This window comes from Lindgomyces ingoldianus (assembly GCF_010093535.1).
Source record: "Lindgomyces ingoldianus strain ATCC 200398 unplaced genomic scaffold BDR25scaffold_77, whole genome shotgun sequence".
NCBI lineage: Eukaryota > Fungi > Ascomycota > Dothideomycetes > Pleosporales > Lindgomycetaceae > Lindgomyces > Lindgomyces ingoldianus.
The window spans coordinates 48,060-66,349 of record NW_022985238.1 but is presented as its reverse complement, the minus strand read 5'-3'; the positions used below and the strand labels follow the sequence as shown (position 1 = coordinate 66,349).

Below are 18,290 nucleotides of genomic sequence, written 5' to 3'. Positions count from 1 at the left end.
CATCATTGAATGGACTGTTTAGATATAGCAAAGCTGGTCCAGACTGTGGAGATCCATATGAATGTTCTGGACATCCACGGTCACATTGTCCATCTACCAGCCACGCATCAGGCTTCACTGAAGCCCTGATTCCTCACATAACATAGCATCCTCTTCCTCTCCATCTCACTCCAGCAAGCATCCGGAAACTTCATCTCTATTCTAATTCTCCCGCCTGGAGACTGCTGGTGTACTACTACTCTAGGATATTGAGATTGCCTCCCCCCTTTATTACCACCATTATATTTCACTGCATTCTTCCCCCACTCTTTATTCTCCCAGCCATCTAGTAAGCCCCTACACCCTTTCTTACCCACCCAACACCGTACACAGAAGGATCTTGTACGTCTAGGGTATGCAATTCCGTAGTTCCTGGACGTTTAGAAAAAACGTAGAGAGTTTGACAACTTGTTCCTTCAGCTAGATTTGAGGAAAGGTGGAGGTTGGGATAGCAAGTAGAAAGGGGGTTGCGAAAAGACGTAGATACTGGTGAAGCGGCTTGGGTAGGATGTGGGACGTTTTCGAAGGTTGAAACTTAGCACTGCTCCTCTTGCGCTTCTACGATATACCTAGGCTAGAGCGTCATTAGGAATGGAAACACCCTTTTAGCTTGGCTAGTACACTGTGAGGATTTATGTTTATTACTCTACATTCTCTTGTGTTCACCACTAACCCTCCATGCCCTTTGCAACTCGCCATTCCACCCTAATACAGCGACATGAACTGCATTGATTCACTCCAACAACTACACACATCACATTGCACGTCATACCACACGTATAGATATGCACAATCAACCACTCCATTGTCATGTCCAAAGCTTCACTATACTACAATACAATCAATCTCCTCAACGCCAGATGCACCAGCCAGCCAGCCTATGGTATCAAAGAAGAGGGCCAAAGCCCGACAGAAACCATCGCCATGCTATGCAAAAATGCACAAGAACCACAAAATTACATGAAAGGAAGGCAAAACAAAGACAGAAACCAAAAAAAAAAGGCCAGAGGCCGAAACCAAAATTCAGAACCGAAAGCCAGGGGAAAGGGGCAGGGGACAAGATCTGCATGCAAGAGCAAAATGGGTGATAAAAGGGTTGTAAAAGTTGGATTGGAGTACACAGGACTCAGACTGGGAATGTGGATGGACAAGGACATGGGGCTCACAATGAACATAGATATGGAAACGGGAAAGGTAATAAACTTTTCTCTCAACCGCCCCGACGACCCCTCTGATTCGGACCCTGGTAGCTCCTGAACTCCGTGCCTGGAGCATGCCAAGAGCGGTACTGGCGACGCGGACGAGACTCCTGGATAGAGCGCTCCTGAGATGCTGAAGGTGGGTGCTCATAATGAGGCTTGGGTGGACCTGCTTGCTGCGAGAAGGCCGGAGCATGCGGAGGCGGGCCATAAGGCGACATTGGGGACTGCGGTAGTGGAGGAGCCATGTTGGCCGGGAGGATGCGTTGGCCGCCATACTGGTGGATTTTTAGTGGGGGATATTGGGACATGGGCTGCGGTGGCGGCGGTGGTGGAGCTTGGAAGCTGCCTGGTGGCGGAACGTAGCCTTGATATTGGTGGGATGCATTGTACGGAGTTGCGTAATGAGGGGGTGGTGGGGGAATAGCGTGAGGAGGGGGGTGGGAACTTGTAGGATAAGTTGGAGGTGACGCCTGGGGATATGTAATCATTGGTGGAGCTGGGTCATAGTGCGCGAAGCGATAGGTGACCTGGGCTGGTGGCCCTGGGGGTTTCGCCGGTAGGGGCTGGCTGGATGGCGGCATCGAGTGAGCATTTGGTGGTGGGTACGGGCTCTGATGCGTCGGTGGAGTTGGCCCTGGCCTGCTGTAGTCAGGATTGTAGGGTTGATACGGAGGAGCGCCATATGGTGCGGGTGGAGGTGGTTGATGCGGTGTAGGAGGCCCGCTCAGACGTCTGCCATCGTTCCATTGACGAGATCCTTGATCGGCAGAGGTATGACGTGATGGCGGTACATACGGAGCGGCATGCGATTCGTGTGGAGAATGATTATAGGAATAATGACCTGTTGGAGGAGAGGCCGCAGATGGTCGGCGAGATTCACCGCGGCTCTCTGGACGATCATACGAATTGAAGGCTCGGGCGAAAGGCGGAGCCATGTTGGGTCGTTCAAGACTACCACGCCGAGATGGAGGTCCTTGCTGTGTTTGCTGGCCCTGTGATCCTTGCGATGCCTGGGACCCATGATATCCGTCTGTTGCGTGGTGCTCTAACATGTTCTGCTTTTTAGCATCCAACATGCGCTTAATTCGGTCAAGAGGGTTTTTGTCTGGTAGGGCCTCAGGAGCATGCTCTTTTGGGGACCCAAGGTTTTTGCTGGACCAGAACTGACTGCTTGGAGGCGGTGAGCGCTGCTGGGAGATACCTGCGGAAGCTTCGGACGGAGTTCCCATCTCCCGAGAGACTGATTGTTCTTGACTGTGATAAAGGGCTTCCATACGGAGCGAACCATTCTGAGACGGGTGTTGGCTGTGGCTGGCACTTGGTCGACGAGACGGACTGGCAGAGGGAGTATGGTCCAGAATTGAAGCCCTAGATTCTCGTGATCTTGGTAGGGCGATATCTTGATCATCATTAAGGATATCCATGATCCGGTGAGTGGAGACTTTGACAGGCGTTTCCTTCTTGGATGTGTCTGATTCCTTTCCGGGTTGAACAACATGAGGCTCTTGCTGGAGAGGGGTGGGCGTGAAGGTCTCTGGAGCTTGTGACTGTTTTGCCGGACTGCTCCTAGCCGTTTCCAAGGACATGGCAGTTGATGCAGTGGACATGGGCGCGAATGGTGAAGTCTGTCTCTGTAGCTCTGTCTGTGGTACCGGAGTGACGACTTGGCTAGGGGGCACAGTTGACAGTTGTTTCTCACCATGAGTTGGCTCTTGTGGCCTGTCGGCAGAGACGGATGCAAGTATGAACAGAGCATCGGCCTGTTCGTTTAGGATGATAGCTGATGCTTCTGATGGTGCCGGCGTCTTCTCAATTTCTTCGGCCGCTTCAGCAAGACTAGCGACGTTGTACAACGCAATGGCTTCGTCGCGTGGAGGACCAGTAAATTGCGCAAATCCGGCGGGTACTTTCCCGATCGAATCGTTCAAGTCCTCGTCACTGGTCATAAACGATTGCACTAACCCACCGAGGCGACCACGGCTATCTTCTTCAGCAATCATACGTTCAGTCTCGATGTACGCCCTGCTACGAGAGGCATACTGAGATCCCAATCGATCATCGCCGTTGAGCGCAGGGAAGTCCGTGTGCGTGGGCTCAATGATATTTTCCTGAACTATGTTAGCAAAAGCAAACGTTTTGCGTAATGGTTCTCACTCACTTCATCATCAGTGGCACCTTCATGGGCTTTCATTTCGCGGTGTAACTGCTTCATGTCATAATATATATGCAACATGAGGTTGTCCTGAAGCGTCTTGAATGTGTTCTACACATGTGTTAGCGATACGTGAATATTGCTCAAATAATACTTACAATGTGCTGGTTTTTGAAATTGTGCTCTTGGCCCGCACACACTCGCTCCTCAGCGTCTAGCCTGTTCTGGCGCTGAGCATTGAGCTGATCAAGTCTACGATCCCTATGTTCATTCAATGCGGCGATCGTCTCTTGATACTCGGGAAGATTCTTGTAAGACTCGGAATCGTTGTTCAGAACTTGGATAGACCGCCTCGACAATTCGTCAAGCATGACTTTTTGCTGCTTGGCAAGAGCGCGATAGTCCATCTTGAGTGGGAGCTGTCGACGGAGATCCGTTTCTACGACCACGTTCGCATGCGGCTGGCGGCGACGACCCGGAAGTCGCTTAGCGGCCTTTGCAGGTACCTCACCATTGGTGGCAGGAAGAATAGTTTGGACATTTTGGCTGCTCTCAATATCTGGAGGCTGCTCTGGTGAGCCCGGAGGCGTAGAAGCGTCGGTTAGTTCAGGTGGTGGTTCAGTGGGCTCAGGAGGAGTTGCGCTCGTCTTGCGCTTCTTGCGGCGTGGCTGTTTCTCGGACATGTCCTTTTCGTTGCGAGCAAAAACACCATTCGCAGCATTCGGACCATTCGGACGAGCGCCAACAGTTTTGCTAGATTCGGTAGAGTCGCTGGATGCTCGTCGCTTTTTGCTTGCGGGCTTCGTTGCAGTCGAACCACGACGAGACGTTGATTTAGTGTCGTTGATAGTTTGCGACCCATTCAATGGAATTTGGGATGCGAAAGGCTCCTGCGGCGAACCAGAATCTGTCGACAGGCGGCTGCGCTTGGCTGGGCGTTCTTCCGTGTCAGAAACACCGCCATCATCTTGCGCGAGGTCGTTGAGGGAACTCCTGCGACTGCTTCCGTCGATGGTGGAGGGTGCAGCAGGACTGGTATTATTAGAAGCTGCTTTGGAAGCAGCGCGCGTAGTCATATGTAGAGGTTCAGAGGGTTGAAGACGCGAGGTCTTTCCTCCTTGAACAACACTACTCTTTCGCTTAGTGGCGCTAGGCCGGATTTCGCCAGCCGCTGCCAAGTGACCCTGTTAGCATGGGTTTGGCGGCATTGATAATTAAGCAGAGAGAGTAGGGCGGAAAGTACATACGCTGCATCTTTGGCTGAGGAGTCGGTGTGTTGGCCTTTGCGGGCTTTGTCTTGCGCTTCGGCGGCATTGTCGCAAGACTCCTAAACAAGCAATGCATTAGCTCGTGATCATGCTCACAGAAGCCCAACGGCATTCGCGGCATTTGAATGAAATAGAGGAGTGGACGGGAGGCTTACAGGTCTAGAGAGCTAAGCGTAGGTTGTTCAATAATGTTTTTGTGGGTGAAGACTTGATGGCAGATGATGGACCTGAGGCACAGGGCTGTCAGCCGTGCAAATGAAGACAGGAGACCTGGAGAAATTCTGGCCCACTTGCAGCAAGAGGCAAACAATTGTGGGGATGGTGAACCCGCTAGATAAATTCCGAGTGAATGGGATGAAGATGGTGGTTGGGGATGAAATTCTTACTGCTAAGAAGACCACTGATCCCCGTGGCGGAATGATTAGGGAGGCAAAACGGAAACCAAGAGCAAAATCACCTACTTAGAGACTCATCCTCTAGCCGCAGGAGATGATTCGAACTAGGTAGAGTTCTCGAATCGCTGGAGGTGTAGGTCTACTCGTCGGATTTGAGGACGGCTGTCAGAAAACACCCTTGCAAAAAGAACAAAATGCTCCACTGAGCTGCGGCACGGGGGGATGCAAACGACGCTGCACACAGCGAGAAAGTGGACAAGAGTGCCAATGAGGAGAAAATAGAGGCTGGTGAGGACGCAAGTCTGCGAACTGTCGAAGGTGTAAGAGGTCGAAAAGGATGCTCGCAATGGTGAAGGGTTGCTTGGGATCTCTTAGAAAAGGACGCGCTAGTCCAGATTAGGGGGATTTGACAAGGATTCTGCGCCGTCGAGTTGCCACGGTCCAGCGCTGACTCCCGACGCTGCAGACAATCGTATTCACTGAGGATGAAATTATAAGAATTTTGCTATTATAGATGTTGATATTGTGAGGTATTGCAGACTGAACGGGCTCCATCCCCGCAACTGCAAGTGGCACACAAGAGAGCAATGTCCAAGACGGCTCGCCAACCACAGCCGCAAAGGCAATGCGCAAGCTGCAGAAGCTAAGCTTTCCCAATCAGGGTAATAAGCGACTAAATTTTGCACATATCACGACATGATCATTTCGATGCATGGCGGCATTCGTTCAGAGTCCTTTTTAAGTCTTTCTTCATTATTTACATGATGGGCTCGCTAACGCTGACTCTGTGGTACTACGCTTGTTCTCGAACGTCCGCCCTGTCTTGCTTCACAAACGTTTCGGGACCAAACGTCATTACCCGTGACCCTCGGCGCCATCTTCGCCGTTAGAACTCTTCGATGCTCCGGGGTGGGCGCTCTTGGTGAATGGGAATGAAATTGTAGATGGCGCTATTGTAGATATATGGAACGTGAGCCTGCAATTGGGCGACGGGGATGCGTTGAAGGTTTTTTGATGCTCGTGTCAGGATATTTATAGATGCTTCTGATTGAGCACACGCCTTCACACAAGTTAGCAACGTCCAGCATTTGAGTCCACCATTGCGAGGACAATGAAATGTATGTTGAGAAGAATGGTCCATTTCAAGGCTCATTTTAGTACATGGTGCATATTTTTTTTTAAGATAAAAAGTTGCATGGCAATGTCCCATCAGACGTCGAAATAGACTCGACGCCGTCACCTCCATCAGTCACTTGCATCTAATATACACATATGCAAAACCATTGCTCCCAGCATCCCAAGAGGTAAGTCAACAACGTTTGATTCTTTAATTGGTAGATTGCTACCTGGAGGATCCTGAACACATATTTCAATATCACGTACACTCTCAATACATCCCAGCCCAACCCAGCCCTACCACATGGCACCCTATCCGAACACGCCCAGCCAGTGGCGTGGACCGATTAAAGGTAATACTAATAAGGACTGCATTTGTTTTCCTGTACCCCCAACCCCTCCCAAAACAAACACAGAACGCCAGACCAAACGCTCATAAGATTCAAGGTTTCCAAAGATGGAGGCTCGCAACGACAGAATGTAGAAGACCCCCAAAGATGGATAGTGCCTGGGGCATAGCATACGTGAGAAATGGATCGTTTCTCGTAAGGATTACATGTCGCCCATTAGGATTACGCCCGACATTAGATCCGTAGTCATGCCTATACACCAAAAAGGCCTCCCGAACGTAAATTGGAATGGTCATCGGCCCGTATCAACGTAAAGATTAATCTTCTTTCTCGTCTGCGTTCCACTTAAGCTGCTTCTCGGCGACGAGGTGAGGACAAAATCTGGGATCGGTGGGGTCATCTCCCGACTGGGAGGAGAAGGGCTTCGAGAAGATCGCTGAGGGTTCATGGTGCGGTCATGAAATGATTGAGAGTGCATGAGAGGACTTGGGCTCGCAGCACGGCTATTGGATCGCATACGGCTGTATGGTCGTGGTGGACATGCAATCACCTGGTTGCTTAGAGGTGAGGCCATTATGCTTGTCCCGGGCGTAGCCTCTGGAGGTGGAACTGGACTCTCGGTCCTGAAGAGTGGATGAATGTGTGCTTCGCTGACAGCAGGGCTTGGAGGTCGAGACGTGTCTGGATACATCTTTGGAGGTAAAGAAAGAGCAGGAGATGCCCTTCCATCGGATTCCTCGAGGAAAGGACCATCCAAAGCGTGAGCCGGCGACGCAGGTCGGCTACCTGGAATGGGTTCTAAGGCGGTACCTAAAACCGTGCCTCGAGGTGGTGCAGATTGCATCACAGCGTCTCTAGCCTGTGAATCAACACTGCTGGTATCCCAAGTGTCGAAGCCATCAGGTTGAGAGACGTTAGAAATGGAGTGAGAATCAGAATAGATGCTTCGAGCATCCCGTGAAAAGGAAGGCCGGTTGATAAGCTTCGTCCGAGAGGTAACAGGATGGACGACGTGATTCAGTGACTCCTTCCAAGACTTGAGGGAGTGAGACGAGCGGGCCGAAAAGGTAGGAGATGGCAGTGCCAGTGGCGAAGCTGGCTGTGTTGCTTCTACCATGTGTAAATTCATGGTCTGGTTGGAAGTACGAACCTCTGACATGACAGAGTCTCTTGAACCTGAAGATGAAACCGACTGTTCGGTTCCATTGGTTGGTTTCGCCCATATTGGCGAGGTGTACAGCGCAATCTGGCACAGGCAAGCCAAGCCCCATATGGCGAATTGTGGAGCGAGGTCTCCAGGCCAATTGTTAATTGCGGCTGAGGATTTAGCGGAGGATATTTCCTTTGCTCTTATCTTAATAGTGATGATCGAGGCCAGCGACAATACCATGGCAGCCATCGAAGGTAGAATGCAAGACAATGCCAAGATACGTCTTGCACTAGATGACGTTCTTACGATTCCATCTCTTTTCCAAGCATACTCGGCCGAAAACAACCCAATACAACACAGACAAACAACATCCAAGGCGCTTGCTGCAATGAGGACACCAGCGAAGGAGACTTTCGTACCCAGTAGAGAGGCTGCGTCGAGAATGGAGATGACGGTGTCGGCAGCGGTGGTAGACCAAGTAACCACCCCGAGAAGGGAGAGGAAGAACCGGCGAGATCGAAACATGCTGTTGCCAGCAAAAGCTCCTGCTTTGACTCAAGAGGGATGGAGAGGTAATTGAGTGTTTGAAAGGGAGGCTGAGTGGGGCACAGCTTTGGAGCCAGGATGCCACTGCTGGCCTGATGCTGGGGGTCGAATTTCGGTCTTTGCGTTTTCGGGGAGCACAGATGCGTATAATGCGTCGACTGCGTCCAATGAAGTGCTAGAACGAGTGCTATTGGCCCAGGAGTGATAAAACGAATGTAGGATGCCCCCGTTCCAGCTCTTCTACGAGGACGAGGTCTCAGCCATAGCAGTTGGAGATGCGTCGATGGCAGAGTGGAGGACTTGTGGGAAAGACGCGAAAATAATGCGGTTGAAAGAGGTATCAGATCCCCGCGTAGCAGATCGCGGATCGCGGGGACAAAGACAAGCACGAGACTGAACGCGTGAGAGGAACGAGACGAAATGATGGGGCCAGTAATATATGTCAGTCTTATAAGGCCAACGCGATCGAGGACAACGCGGAGGCCCAAAGTGGCAGTTTCACGTTTTCCAAAGTGTGGCTTGTGCAGCAGCCTAGGGCCGGGTGTCTTCGTTTAATAACCAAATTCCAGGTCGTCGGGGTTGAGGTCGGATTTTGCCAGTGACGAAGGAGGTGCAGGTGTAGAAACGAAGGTGGTTGGAGATGAAAGCGAGCGAAGAGTAGAACGAAGGACAGAGCAAAATGGCGCAGAGCATGTGGGACCCACGAGAAAGATAACATATTTAGAAGGAGGTGGGAAGGCTTAGTTGGAACATTGTTTTGTGGGCAAGAGCCTGCAGCACGCGTTGGACATGGTGGAGCGCGACAAGGATCAGCAGCAAAGATCCCGGATGCGCGACATGCATTCGGAGGAGCGAATGGTCGCTGCATCGAAAATCGGCCTTTTGCACCACCATTGTTGCAGGCTTCCCGACTCGCGAGCTGGTCAGAGGTACAAAGAGAAACATTGGCGCTGCAGCATTGAGTAGGAGGGCCGAAAGTTGAGCGACTGGCTCTTGGTCGTCGGCGGCCAGGTGTGCTTCTAGAAGAGCAAGCCGACTAGTGAGGAGAAAAAGACAAGAAACACACGGAGAAATTGTGATACTAACCAATAATGTGGCCGGGCTTCTGGCCGACCTCCGCCAAACGCTGTTTTGACAACGAGCGAGCCAAGGGAAGCCTGTCTGAGTGTTTGGACGGACCTGTTACGGTGAGGTCCTTCATTTCCTGAGCGCGTTGTTTGAGACGTTTGCTTTCGCAAAACAACCCCGTGAGCGTCAACCGTTGAGGACACTAACAGGCGTTTACTCTCGCCGCGAGGCGCTACGACCTGAAGGCGACACGGAGAATGGACCGCTATCGAGTCTATTGCCTATATGCCCCGCGAGCACGACAGGTGCAGATAGTGGCACAGGACGTGTGCGTTGCAGGCACTGCTGCGGCTAGTGTCTGAGATGTCACGACTGTCACCCGAAGCCAGTGCCCCTCATGTCCAGTGGCGGGCGATTCGCGATTCGTGACGCAGAAGACAAAAGAAACGCAAACTTGCATCGCGGATGCGGCTGACGGAGAGACGGGATGGTGGAAGCATGGATGCCATCTTGGATAGATGGGTTCCGATGCGGGCCACGGGTTGAGTGATTGAAGCGAGTGAGCGCTAGCAGGGGTAGCAGGAGATTACCCCACGTGATCCTCCCATAGCCTCCCGATTACTCACCCACCAACACCGCCACACCGGCGAATTGTGTCGCCGGTGGCTTGGCGGTCCCGCAACCAGAAGACGAAGACGCAATTCTGCCTTGATCACTGGGCTCTTCCATCGCCTTCGCTCGTCCTGAGCAAACACTGCACCAAGTTGCATTTACACTGGAGCCTGATTTACGGACCTTCCAGCGCCACACTGACCACACCTTATATTAAACCAGCAGCCCTTTCGTGGCGACAAATACCCACGACTTCCCCACCTCACTCTCCCCAACACACCATCTCCTACCACCTACTTCGCAGCTAGAGATACTGCTCTCAACCACCCACCAACATGAAGATCACTTTCAAGGTACCGACGCCTCCGCTGCCTTTACCTCGTCTCTGATGCTTACCCTTGCCGCAGGATCTCAAGCAGAACAAGTTCACCATCGACGGCGAGCCATCGGAAACGGTATGAAAGAGCTCCAAGACCTGCCCGTGCTGGCGCAAGGTTGACCTGACCCCTTCATATAGATCGGCGAGATCAAGGCGAAGATCCAGGCGGATAAAGGCTGGGACGTCGCCCAGCAGAAGTTGATCTACTCCGGTATGACGCATCCGCGGGCCCTCGAGGTTCTGAGACCTATACAGCTGCAGTTTCTAACCAGGCTAAATAGGCAAGATCCTCCAAGATGGTAACACGGTAGAATCCTACAATATCGAGGAGAAGGGCTTCATCGTGTGCATGGTCTCCAAGGTGCATCCGAGTTACCACTGCCTGGTAACCCTGCTAACAGTTGCTGCAGCCTAAGCCATCCGCAGCTTCATCAAGTAAAGCTCCCTCTACGCCCACTCCAGCGGCCGCCCAAACTCCTGCACCTCCTGCTGCACCGGCACAATCATCATCCACCGCCCAAAATGCTCCGGCTACTCCATCCCCAGCCCCTCCTCAGCAGGCTTCCGAGGGCCCGCGATTCAATGATCCGTCAGCCTTGACTATGGGCAGCGAGCGCGACGCTGCTATTGCGAATATGGAGAGCATGGGCTTTGCGAGGGCTGATATTGACAGGGCTATGCGCGCCGCATACTTCAATCCCGATCGTGCGGTGGAATACCTCCTGACCGTGAGACATCCAACGATCCATTTGTATTGGCGATCTGCTAACACTAACGCAGGGAATCCCCGAAGGCGCACTCCAAGAGTCGCAGGCGTCCCCCAGACAAGCTCGTGGTCCGACATCGCCACCACCTGCCACTGGTGGGAACACTGGAGCGACCGCCACTGCCGGTGGAGGTGATGAGCCGATAAATCTGTTCGAGGCAGCTGCCCAAGCGGGACAAGGTGGCCGAGGAGGAGGAGGAGGTGGTGGTGGTAGTGGTGGTGCTCGTTCCGGCGGCTCTGGAGGGGCCGGAGCTGGATCTGGTGGCGCTCTTGGTGGAAACAGCCTTGAATTCCTGCGAAACAACCCACAATTTCAGCAATTACGACAGGTTGTACAACAGCAGCCGCAAATGCTCGAGCCAATCCTGCAACAGGTTGGAGCTGGAAACCCGCAATTGGCTCAGATGATCGCTGAACATCCCGATCAATTCTTGCAATTGCTTGCAGAGGATGCCGACGAAGACGCCCCTCTGCCCCCCGGTGCCCAGGCCATCAGCGTCACTGAGGAGGAGCGCGAGGCGATCGAGAGGGTATGTTAACTTATTCTTGTCATATCATGGCGCTGACTGCGCTAGTTGTGCCGGCTTGGCTTCGAACGTGATCTCGTTATTCAGGCCTACTTTGCCTGCGATAAGAATGAAGAGTTGGCCGCGAATTTTCTCTTCGACCAGCCCGAGGACCCCGACGAGCAGTAGTTGACTTCACCGCGTGCATCGACCATAATTCCTCTATTCAGAACAGCCGAAGCCTTGACAAGCTTTCATGCGGGTCTCACGCCATTGTCTGACGCAGCACGACCATCACAATCACTTCCCTCCAATCCCGAATGGCGATGCACACACACCAAACGCTCTCATGTCACACTGGACGACTACTTTCATTGAGTTTTGCGCTGTGGCCTGGGGGAATGAGCCTCTCTCGATTTCTTCTCTCCTTATCTGGTAGTGGTATGATACCTTCTGCGGATGCTGACTTCTGGGAGGCTGGGGAGGAGGCCGGGCAGACTGACTAGAATGTAGATTGCTCGGCCAGTTTGCCTTTTGGGAGGTAGCGAGGGAAAATATATCAATCCAATAGCTTCATGGAGGCCATTGTTTAATGGCTCTTACTGCGTACATAAGTGATCACGTTTCTCAATCTTCGTCCAAGTTAAACGCAGTAGTTGGGTGTTTGGCTCTTCTACCCTTTTTCCTTGGGCCTAAAGGTTTGGTCTCATACCCGCATATCCTGGAACCCTAGTAGTCGAGCTTAATAGTTGTGGCATTTTGAGTTCCAATTTAGTGGCTCGCCTGCTTGACGCAACACTCGCGAAATTCTTCTTCTTGGATTCGAATTGTTGCATGAACCGACTTCCTGGACCCGTGCGCTCCGGGGGTAAGGATGTGAATGCACTGCCATAACGTTCTGTGAGGAGCCTATAGAGGTTTCGATCAACGTAAGTACCGCCGCATTTACCACCTAAGTATTGGTAGTGATAATTAGATAATGTAGGTCTCGGAATCGGGTTTAATCTTTCTCTTCCTAATAAGGACTTGCTTACCAACTCCAACGCAACTCTCCTTCAGCTTAAGCCGAGGTGAAACTTCCTCAATAGTGTACGTTGTAATATCCTATCATTTTAGCTAACTACTCATAGACCCCCAGACAGAAGGAACATACGACGGTGCCTCCACCACAGTCACAGACAAGTATGCCAGTACCCTCCTGTTCACATTAGCTAGGGCTTCGCGTCTCTTAGCTCCGAAACATATAAACGCACCTTCACAAGATTATTGACATTGTGGATACTATCTTTCAACGCTAGGTGCGCCGCTGCCTCTGGTTCTGCAATTAGATTTATTTCGTCCCCCGGCCGATTAGCAAATCCAGCTCTGATAGCAGCCGAGCGCGTGGCCCATTTCGCTTCTTCACTCCAAGTAGCAGGGACAGTTAACCAAAACTCCATTGGCATCGGTAGTGTAAGCTCGTCATCAGCCAGCAGTCCGATCTCTCTGATCGCCTGTGTGAACATGCGATATAGCCCCGTCAAATAGTCAGCCACCACATCAACGGGTCTCTTGCCCGGTGGCAATCTCATGAGACCATCGGCTGCAGCTTTCTTCAGGTCAGGATCATCATATTCGGAAGGTAAAGCAGACTGGTCCAGCAGAAGCTTCGTCCAAGAATAGCTGACCATTCCAGCTTCGACTTCGTACCCCCAGATATCATGATCGAGGTCAGCGTTTTCGGATGCGTAGGAAATCCGGGATGGGGCCTTTTGGAGGTAGTCGCAATCTTCGGAAGGACCCCCCGGCCACTTATGCCATGGCTTTGTATCGCTGAAGTCAGCAGCATTAGAGAGAATAAAGCAAATACCTAGACAGTATCAGAATTCTCCTCAAAGCAAAAAAGAAGCAACGCTATTGCAAACCGGAAAAGGTTGTTCCATAGTCTAGACCCACCAGCAGCTTGTTTCGAGATCGAATTTGGAGTGGAATTGTCATGGTGAAGAGGAAACCAGAAAAGCAGTGAGCTGAACAGGAGAGAAGAGAAATATTGGGGATGGGTCCAAGGTAAGTATGTCACGAAGGCCTCGCCTTGCAACTGCGAACGACGATGAATCCCTTGCTCGAAGACTGCAAACAATGCACAGTGGCAAGGCTCACCCCACCCGGCTCTGGGCAACCAGAGCTAAGGCAAGCATACTGCTCCGAAAGCTTAGGACTAGGTATAGACCACATCAATGTGGGTCCTGTTTACCATTGCCTTTTGTTCAATCAAGTCAGGTGGTCAGCCAACCTCGTCTATATAACCCTTGATCAGTCCCTCATCGGATCATCAATCGGACTATCAATATAATGGCTCACCGCCCCCATACTGGGCGTTCATGATACTGTCATTGAGGATATAGGAATCAACCACGTACGATTTTTGAAGCTCACCAGCTTCTTTCAACCACTCTCAAGGCGACACGACACTGCACCAGGCTGAAACCAAAGGACGGGAAGGATTGGAACTGTGACCTTTCAGTGAAGACTCTCAACATTGGTGGGGGCCGCACGACACGGTCACGGACGCAGAATCGACTCACTTCAACCGAAGGCAACTCAGGCCCCACAAGTTCAATATTCAAGCTTCAGCCACTCGAGACTCACCAGTCAAAGTCTGAAGTTGGTCAGTGCTTTCTCTCGATCGGACGTCTTAGGAAGTTGGCCTTGCCGGCAAAATCTCGAACATCCTCCCATTGAGACAGCCCATTCCCAAAGCTTAGGCCGATAGGTTTACTATTGCCAGAGGACATTCTAACTTGCACCATCACATAGGAATCGCAGCTAAAATCATGATGCCCGAACGTTCCGACTGTCACACGGTATATTGCAAAGCTCCCTCGTTGTGTGCTCCTCTAACTCCCAATAGAGAGGAAATACTGAAGGTCAAATCCAGCCGCCGTACTCAGCGTGCCAATATCCGCAGAGTCAAACTATAACTGGAGGGGACCCTCAAATCCAGTATATTTCAGCGCAAACCCCACATGTCCAATATTCGCAGACCCAGCATTCTCATAGTCAGGATTTGCAGAGACTTCAGCAAAGTCAGGATGTAACCCAGCAAGGGAAAGAAAGAAATTCCCAAGTCAAAGATGGGATATATTGCCACCTTTGTGAACACGGCCAGCAAGTGAAGGAGGAAGGTGACGTGGAAGCTCAGGGCTATTCCAATACATGGTTGGATTTTCGGACGTCGAAACCCGACTCAAATCAGGAAAAGCTGAAGAAGGAAAAGAAAAGGCTTCAAGTTGATAAAAGTGAATTAGAAGAGATACTGCGGGCTACCCAGAAATCAGCTGCGTCTGAAAGGCTTGACTATGAGAATAAACTCCGACGTGCAGATGCAGCTCAACAGAGGCTAGAGAACGAAAAAGACGGAGCTGACCGCGAGATAGCACGCTTGAGGCAAGAAATGCAGAAATTGAACCGGCAAAAGGCTGCAGTCTGTGAGGAGCTTGCCGAGGAAAGAAGTTTCACTAAGCAATTGCAAATAGAGAGACGCAAACATGAAGCTGTCATCGGCAAAGCGCAGTCAGCTTTTGTCTCGAAGCTCTCTGATATGGTATCTACCGAGCTACCGGATGACAAGGTTAGAGAACAGCTGCAGGATATTTTCAAGGATTCTCAAGAATGGGCGAAAGAAAACTGCGCTTGCGAACTGGAGAATACAACTGAAATGAAGGAACGCTTGGTCGACATTGGAGTCCTAGCTCCAGAAGATTCAATGGAGCCGCACGACTACTTCAACTTCAACGCGGACATAATCACGGACATCCTCCTAGAAGCGGTGCTAAATCATTACCTTTGTTCTACCTTTATCAGTAACCCGTTTTTTACTAGTAGCTCAGCCCTGTGGACAGATGAGACCTCTGTCGACGAGAATGTTCTGATCGTTTTACAGAGGGTCACAGATTATCTTCAGATCAGTACGTCCCGTTATTCACCATCAGCTACGGTTATATACCACATGTTGACTTTGTTGGACAAGGAATAAAGAGAGGGCAGCCATCTGGCGCAGTGACACGATCAAGCTTCTCATGGAAGATGAACACAGTCATACGCAGAAAAAGCTTGCAGCCTACCGAAGATTGGCGAAGTCATTCATCCAACGCTGGAGGATGCTAATCCGGAGCCGGGTGGAGGTTGAAGAGGAGGAACTACTCGTCGGCCTGATCGCTAGATTCGCCGACCTCACCTCGAAGCTCTGGTGCCTGAAGGCAGATATTGAGTTCCACGGTCTTGACCACTTCGGAGGTGAAGTAAGGTTTCGAGTCTGCTCAAACGAGATGTCAGGCGCGCAAGTTCTGTCTTTGGAAGATGGGAGCACAAGGCTAGATGGTCGTCCGATCCCACTGGTGATCCAGCCGAAGATAGATGCCTCGCGTAAAACAGGTTGTAATCATGCTGGAAAGCGCACTATTTGGGCGAAGGGTGTAGTCTGGGTCTCGAACCAGGCTGTGCCAAAGCTAGTGCCAAAGTGTTCTCCGATGCAGCTCGATCTCATGAATGAGGTCTTGACCGGTGCTTCTGACACTGTAGGGATGCAAATAGAGTAGTTTGCAATTTCATTGACGTTTTCGGGTTCCGCATCTGGAAGAAAACGAGGCATTCGTCTTGGCGGTTCCAGTAGCTCATCTCCAGGCGCAAGGCTGAGTTCATCGATGCGGAACGGTTTGACGCAACCGAGCTGAGAGCGTATGAAGTGGCGCAGAATGGGGTGACCAGAGATACTAATTCACTTGTTGATGTAAACACGCAAGCATTTGCCGCCTGACGTCGATCAACCTGGTGAGGATGGGCTGCTCAGCAGTCTATGGACCCGCTGCATCCTTCCTCTCAATCCACACCCTCTCGAGTGTCTGAGAGTATTTTCTCTCATTGACCATAAAAAAAAAGAAATCCTCCTTTTGTAACGCGCCTTAAAATAGAATCTCTACGATGAGAAATCGCTCTGAGACACCCTAGATGGGTGGCGAGTGGGAGATTGTCGCCGACGAAGACGACCAGAACAATCCAGGTATCGTTCTTATTGCAGTGATGGGAGTCACAGGTTCGGGCAAAAGTAACTTCATCCGTTTCGCAACAGGCTCCCAGGATCCAAAAATTGGTGAAGACCTAGAATCTTGTAAGCATAACGTGCTAGCACTTAGAGGAGAAGTTCTGATGTTCCTCAGGTATACAGACCACTGAGTCATATGAATGATACATTGATGGCCGCACTTTCATTCTCCTCGACACCCCAGGCTTCGACGACACCCACCGTGGTGATGCTGACATACTCGCCGAGATCGCTGAGACGCTGAGCGCAACGTACAAGAACAAACTCAAGCTCTCTGGAATCATCTATCTGCACCGAATAAAAGATGAGAGGATGACGAACGCCATTATGCGGAACTTGACTATGTTCCGCAAGCTATGCGGTGACTATGCCTTCAAGAATGTTACCCTTGCGACCACCTTCTGAGACGACATGACAGACGTCACGAAAGCCGAGCGCCGTGAGAAGCAGCTGGTCGAGGAGCGAACATGGTGGGGATACATGGAGAGTAAGGGTTCGAAAACCCGCAGGTTCATGAATACGAGAGAATCTGCATTAGAAATCATCGCCGAGATTGCTGGGTTGCCTCGTGTTGCCCTGCAGATACAAAGAGAAATGGTAGGCGAAGGGCTAGACGTCAACAAGACAACTGCCGGGGAAGCCCTAAACAAAGAGCTCACTGATCTAGCAGCAAAGCATACCGAAGAGTTGAAGAAATTGCAGACGGAGATGGAGCAGGCGATCAAAGACTGAGACGTGGAGCTGCAACGAACGATTTCTGATCTGCAAGATGGGAAGCGTACAATCATTCGGCGGCTTGAGAACGAGCGTGAAGCCTTGAAAGCCGGCCGTCGAGAGGAGTTACGCGTCCTAGAGCAGAAATTGAACGACCAACTCTATAGGCTTGAGAAAGATCGCAAGGATCGAGAATTTGGGATTGATGAACTAGAGGCGCGCCTAGTGCGAGAACGCCTAGATTCCGAGAGCAATCTACAAGAAGCTTTGGCAAGATCCAATAATCTCGTTGGCCGGTTGAAGGACGAGATGGTGAAGGTGCTAGAAGAGGGTAAGAGAAGATGACAGCACTCTTCGAGAGTTGGAAAAGCAACAACGAAAGTCACTTGAGGATGGACGAAAGTTCCAAGAAGAAATTGCTGGCGCAGACGAGAAGATTATGGAACTGTCCTTGCAACATGCTTTTGCAAGAGATGAGGAGAAGGAAAGGCTGGAAGGGAGGATCAGAGAGCTCGAAATCAAGAGGGAAGAGGCTAATACGGGATTTTGGGATGTTCTTGTTCTGCTGACAGCGGTTGCACTTGAGTTGCTCCTATAAGGTTTTGGGTTCTAGAGATTCAGGATGCCGTTACTTTTAACTCCTTTATCTCAGCTAGCTCAGACGTGAGGAGAGAACCGAGGACGCACAAACCACCATGCATATTGCTACTCCAAATAGAGTATGGCCTGGGGGTTAGCGGTTTCTGACCCCTGTCGGTAGCGTTTCTCTCCTCAGCCGTCTGAGGGACTTTTGTGATTTTTTCTATGAATAGGCCTATTTCAAAAGCATCACAATAGAATTAGATTTACGATATCTCTACTACTATATGTCTGAATAGGCTTAGAATTTGATAGAATGTAGAGACAAGCTGTAGCTATAAAATAGTATATTTTTTACTAAATTCTGA

The 18,290-nt window shown here is 50.9% G+C and overlaps 7 protein-coding genes across 7 annotated transcripts; 4 read left to right on the top strand and 3 right to left on the bottom strand.

Annotated features, from left to right (window-relative positions):
• Window positions 1-846: 846 nt before the first annotated feature.
• Window positions 847-4,557, bottom strand: BDR25DRAFT_308186 (uncharacterized protein). Its single transcript, XM_033690986.1, has 3 exons — window positions 3,552-4,557; window positions 3,400-3,504; window positions 847-3,349 (listed from the first exon to the last, which is right to left on the bottom strand). The coding sequence occupies exons 1-3, from the start codon at window positions 4,467-4,469 to the stop codon at window positions 1,250-1,252; spliced, it is 3,123 nt and encodes a 1,040-aa protein (XP_033539511.1). The 5' UTR covers window positions 4,470-4,557; the 3' UTR covers window positions 847-1,249.
• Window positions 4,558-6,354: 1,797 nt separating this feature from the next.
• Window positions 6,355-8,317, bottom strand: BDR25DRAFT_123333 (uncharacterized protein). The gene has a single exon (XM_033683732.1). The coding sequence runs from the start codon at window positions 8,195-8,197 to the stop codon at window positions 6,815-6,817; it is 1,383 nt and encodes a 460-aa protein (XP_033539510.1). The 5' UTR covers window positions 8,198-8,317; the 3' UTR covers window positions 6,355-6,814.
• Window positions 8,318-10,233: 1,916 nt separating this feature from the next.
• On the top strand, window positions 10,234-11,738 carry BDR25DRAFT_320567 (UV excision repair protein Rad23; the record flags this gene model as incomplete). Its single annotated transcript, XM_033691913.1, has 7 exons — window positions 10,234-10,251; window positions 10,306-10,353; window positions 10,416-10,488; window positions 10,559-10,638; window positions 10,688-11,005; window positions 11,058-11,573; window positions 11,619-11,738. The coding sequence occupies 7 exons, from the start codon at window positions 10,234-10,236 to the stop codon at window positions 11,736-11,738; spliced, it is 1,173 nt and encodes a 390-aa protein (XP_033539509.1).
• Window positions 11,739-12,241: 503 nt separating this feature from the next.
• BDR25DRAFT_320566 (uncharacterized protein) lies at window positions 12,242-13,526 on the bottom strand (the record flags this gene model as incomplete). The annotated part of the gene is made up of 5 exons (XM_033691912.1): window positions 12,242-12,501; window positions 12,584-12,653; window positions 12,703-12,747; window positions 12,803-13,398; window positions 13,454-13,526. 5 exons carry the CDS (start codon window positions 13,524-13,526, stop codon window positions 12,242-12,244), a joined length of 1,044 nt encoding a protein of 347 aa, XP_033539508.1.
• Window positions 13,527-13,765: 239 nt separating this feature from the next.
• On the top strand, window positions 13,766-14,293 carry BDR25DRAFT_363723 (uncharacterized protein; the record flags this gene model as incomplete). The annotated part of the gene is made up of 5 exons (XM_033696783.1): window positions 13,766-13,803; window positions 13,846-13,917; window positions 13,960-14,040; window positions 14,103-14,196; window positions 14,228-14,293. The coding sequence occupies 5 exons, from the start codon at window positions 13,766-13,768 to the stop codon at window positions 14,291-14,293; spliced, it is 351 nt and encodes a 116-aa protein (XP_033539507.1).
• Window positions 13,929-16,126, top strand: BDR25DRAFT_386277 (uncharacterized protein; the record flags this gene model as incomplete). The annotated part of the gene is made up of 3 exons (XM_033697991.1): window positions 13,929-14,392; window positions 14,440-15,496; window positions 15,567-16,126. Exons 1-3 carry the CDS (start codon window positions 14,363-14,365, stop codon window positions 16,124-16,126), a joined length of 1,647 nt encoding a protein of 548 aa, XP_033539506.1. The 5' UTR covers window positions 13,929-14,362.
• A 481-nt stretch (window positions 16,127-16,607) lies between these two features.
• On the top strand, window positions 16,608-17,361 carry BDR25DRAFT_330114 (uncharacterized protein; the record flags this gene model as incomplete). The annotated part of the gene is made up of 3 exons (XM_033692503.1): window positions 16,608-16,695; window positions 16,814-16,990; window positions 17,048-17,361. 3 exons carry the CDS (start codon window positions 16,608-16,610, stop codon window positions 17,359-17,361), a joined length of 579 nt encoding a protein of 192 aa, XP_033539505.1.
• Window positions 17,362-18,290: the final 929 nt, after the last annotated feature.